Source organism: Arachis duranensis, chromosome 6 (genome assembly GCF_000817695.3).
Source record: "Arachis duranensis cultivar V14167 chromosome 6, aradu.V14167.gnm2.J7QH, whole genome shotgun sequence".
Taxonomy (NCBI): Eukaryota; Viridiplantae; Streptophyta; class Magnoliopsida; order Fabales; family Fabaceae; genus Arachis; species Arachis duranensis.
Genome location: NC_029777.3, coordinates 102,026,768 through 102,029,895, shown reverse-complemented (window position 1 = coordinate 102,029,895; position 3,128 = coordinate 102,026,768). Strand labels below are relative to the sequence as shown.

The following is a 3,128-nucleotide window of genomic DNA, read 5'->3' as shown; positions in this document are numbered from 1 at the left end:
TATTTTTTAATTTAATTTTTTATTTTAATAATTTAATAATATATTTTATTTTATGTTTTTAAATATTAATAATTAATTAATGATTAAAAATAATAAATTTTCATGGTGGTTGGATTTTTTTGTCACTTGAACAAAAGGTCAGACAGCAAAGGAGTATTTAATAAAATAAAATACAATATAATATTGAGGTCCATAATAACTCTTTGTTTCACACATACATATGCATTGATATGTGCATCATTCATGATTCATCATCAAACGTAGTCGTTCTCAGCAACACGGTCCAAAAAGTCAGTGCAGCGAAAACGGACGATCCGAAGAAGAATACTGAATACCCTTTTTCATTTCTCTCTCTCTCTCTCTCTCTCTCTAGAATAATCTTCTTCTTCTACCATTTCTCACTAATAACTCATCAGTAAGACAAACCTCGTTTTCTACATTTCACCATTTTTCTCTTCAATTCACTCTCACAACCTTTTCTCTCTTCAGTAAATATAACGCTTTATTATTTTTATTTTCTTATTATTTTTCACTCTCTTGTTTTTGTATTTTATGTACTCGGCGATCTTCAGGATCAGCTTGATCTTAATATAAATGGGAATCTTCTAGAACAAAACCCAGGTATCCCTTGTCTTTTTGTTCCAAATGCTGTTTTAATTTTTTATTTTTTTTTCTGATTTAAAATTCGTTAACTTTCTTATTTTTTGGGTCTCGGTTTAGCTAAATCTCTTGACAATTCTCATGTGATCATTTTCTTTTTTGTCGTTCCTGTTTTGGTTTCAGAGGAAAAAAAGAAATTGAAGACCTGAAACTCTGACAGGTGAAAATAAAGAATAAATAAAAAAAGATAAAACTCTTTTTTTTTTATTCCTCTCCCCAGTTTTTTGTTGTTTCTGTTATTGGATTATGGCTGTTGCTGAGAATGCCGGGGCCAAAATCGGTGCTTCAAGTGAAGATTTGGAAAAAAGTGTAGTGTCATCTGACTCAAATGCCCCAAACGAAGAACTGGAGAAACCGAAACCCCGAAATGGTTCTGTTGGAAACGGTGTAGAGACCGATCAGAATCTCAACGGTGTTGATGGCGTTGCAGCCACTGTCTCAGTCCCTAACGGCAATCACAAACCCCAAATGGGTCAGATGCAAAATGGTTTGGACACAAACGGTGGTGGTGTCCAGGGGCAGCAGGTTGTGGCGAACAATGGCGGCAGCGGAGGTGGGTTTAAGATGGGCCATCAGATAGGTAATGGAGTGATGAATGGAGGAGAGGACGGCGAGAGCTTCAAACGCGAAATGAGGGATTTGGCTGAGCTCTTGTCAAAGTTGAACCCTATGGCTGAGGAGTTTGTGCCCTCTTCACTTGCAAAGAATCATGGGTACTTGCCCGGAGCTGGAGGGTTTGGTTTCCCTAACAATTTGCTACTTCCTGCAAATTTTGGCAATGCTAATGGACAGCCTAATAGAAGGGTATGAATAGAATTTTGGTTGTTTTCTAATGTTTCTTTAGAACATCATATTGGTTATGAAACTATACTTCTAGCATAGAGGTTTGTTTCACCATGGTTTATTAAGATACTAACGTGTTGCAGAGAAAGAATGGCTACAATAACCAGGGGAAGCAAAGAGCAAATCATAAAATAGAAATGGAGAGACGGGAAGAGATGATTAGGAGGACTGTTTATGTCTCCGATATTGATCAACAAGTGAGATTAGAACTCTATTTGTCTTGTGGATTCTCTTGTTTTAATTAGCTTGTGATGATTGTCGGGTGACGATGGTTGTTTTATGGCTTTGTTTTACCCGTTGTTTGTAATTAGGTAACTGAAGAGCAACTGGCAGCTCTCTTTCTTAACTGTGGCCAGGTAAATGTTTTGTATTGTATAATAATGTGTTTTTTCATTCGCGATAATGGAGGACCATGCTAGTGAAATAACTCGTTTTTCATGGTGTGAAGGTCGTTGATTGCCGTGTATGCGGGGATCCAAATTCTATTCTTCGTTTTGCCTTCATTGAGTTTACGGATGAAGGTAAGACATAATTGACAAATATGTTTGCTTCATATGGTGCAAATATAGACATTTCACTGTACTTACAGTCCTATTCCCACAGATGGTGCAAGAGCTGCTTTGAACTTGTCTGGCACCATGCTTGGATATTACCCGGTGAGAGTGCTGCCATCTAAAACTGCCATTGCACCTGTTAATCCGTCATATTTGCCCAGGGTAAGTTTTTCGTTGAAATGACTAACACGTGATTTTTAGATTGGCATTTAAAGCTATTGAAGATATTTAGAGTCACGTGAAGATGATCGAATGAGCTAACAATCCTTTTCTATATTGGATTTGTAATGGTTTTATACTTTTCAGTCTGAAGATGAAAGGGAGATGTGCTCAAGAACTATTTATTGCACAAATATTGACAAAAAGGTAGTTTAGGATTAACCTTGTCTTATTATCTTCATAAGAACAATTAATCAGTCTTTTTCATATCTGGCTTTAAATGTGGCTCATAAATTCTTAAATTTTCTATTCTTGTTATTAATGCAGGTTACTCAAGCTGACGTTAAACTCTTCTTTGAATCTCTTTGTGGAGAGGTTTGTAGATTTTCACCGCAACATGCTTATTTGTTTTGGTTCAATTTTCTTATGATTTATATGATTTTGGTATATTTATCTAGGTTCAACGCTTGAGGCTTCTTGGGGATTACCATCATTCGACTCGAATTGCATTTGTCGAGTTCACAATAGTAATTACTCGTTTACTTCGTGATTTCTATGTTTACATTCTATTCAAATTATAACTCTTTAACATTGAAAGTTGTTGGCTTTGCATTAATGCTACCCTTTTTTTTTTCTCTCTTTCTCTAAAATAGGATTCTCTTTGTGCTGCAATATTTGATATCTCCTTTTGTTATTTCTTTGCCCAAACTCCTTTTTTCTCAAAATAATCATGTTTCCAGCATATGAATGACTAAAATGACTTAATATTGCTTTTATATGTATATATAAGAATATGATACATGATAACCTTAACACTATAAGACTTGAATTACTTACACCACTCAGTAAATTTATATCAAATATATTTTTTGTCAATCCAATTTTTGAAGTAGAATTATCTATCATGTACCT

General features: G+C 34.9%; 1 protein-coding gene across 1 annotated transcript in view; it reads left to right on the top strand.

Annotated features, from left to right (window-relative positions):
* Window positions 1–236: 236 nt before the first annotated feature.
* Window positions 237–3,128, top strand: part of LOC107495170 (polyadenylate-binding protein-interacting protein 12) — a 5,186-nt gene continuing 2,294 nt past the window's right edge. Inside the window, exons 1-10 of the mRNA XM_016116265.3 lie at window positions 237–415; window positions 573–621; window positions 784–1,464; window positions 1,587–1,700; window positions 1,815–1,859; window positions 1,952–2,024; window positions 2,107–2,219; window positions 2,364–2,423; window positions 2,544–2,591; window positions 2,675–2,743. Coding sequence (XP_015971751.1) covers window positions 907–1,464; window positions 1,587–1,700; window positions 1,815–1,859; window positions 1,952–2,024; window positions 2,107–2,219; window positions 2,364–2,423; window positions 2,544–2,591; window positions 2,675–2,743 — 1,080 coding nt within the window. The 5' untranslated portion in view covers window positions 237–415; window positions 573–621; window positions 784–906. The remainder of the gene's footprint in view (window positions 416–572; window positions 622–783; window positions 1,465–1,586; window positions 1,701–1,814; window positions 1,860–1,951; window positions 2,025–2,106; window positions 2,220–2,363; window positions 2,424–2,543; window positions 2,592–2,674; window positions 2,744–3,128) is intronic.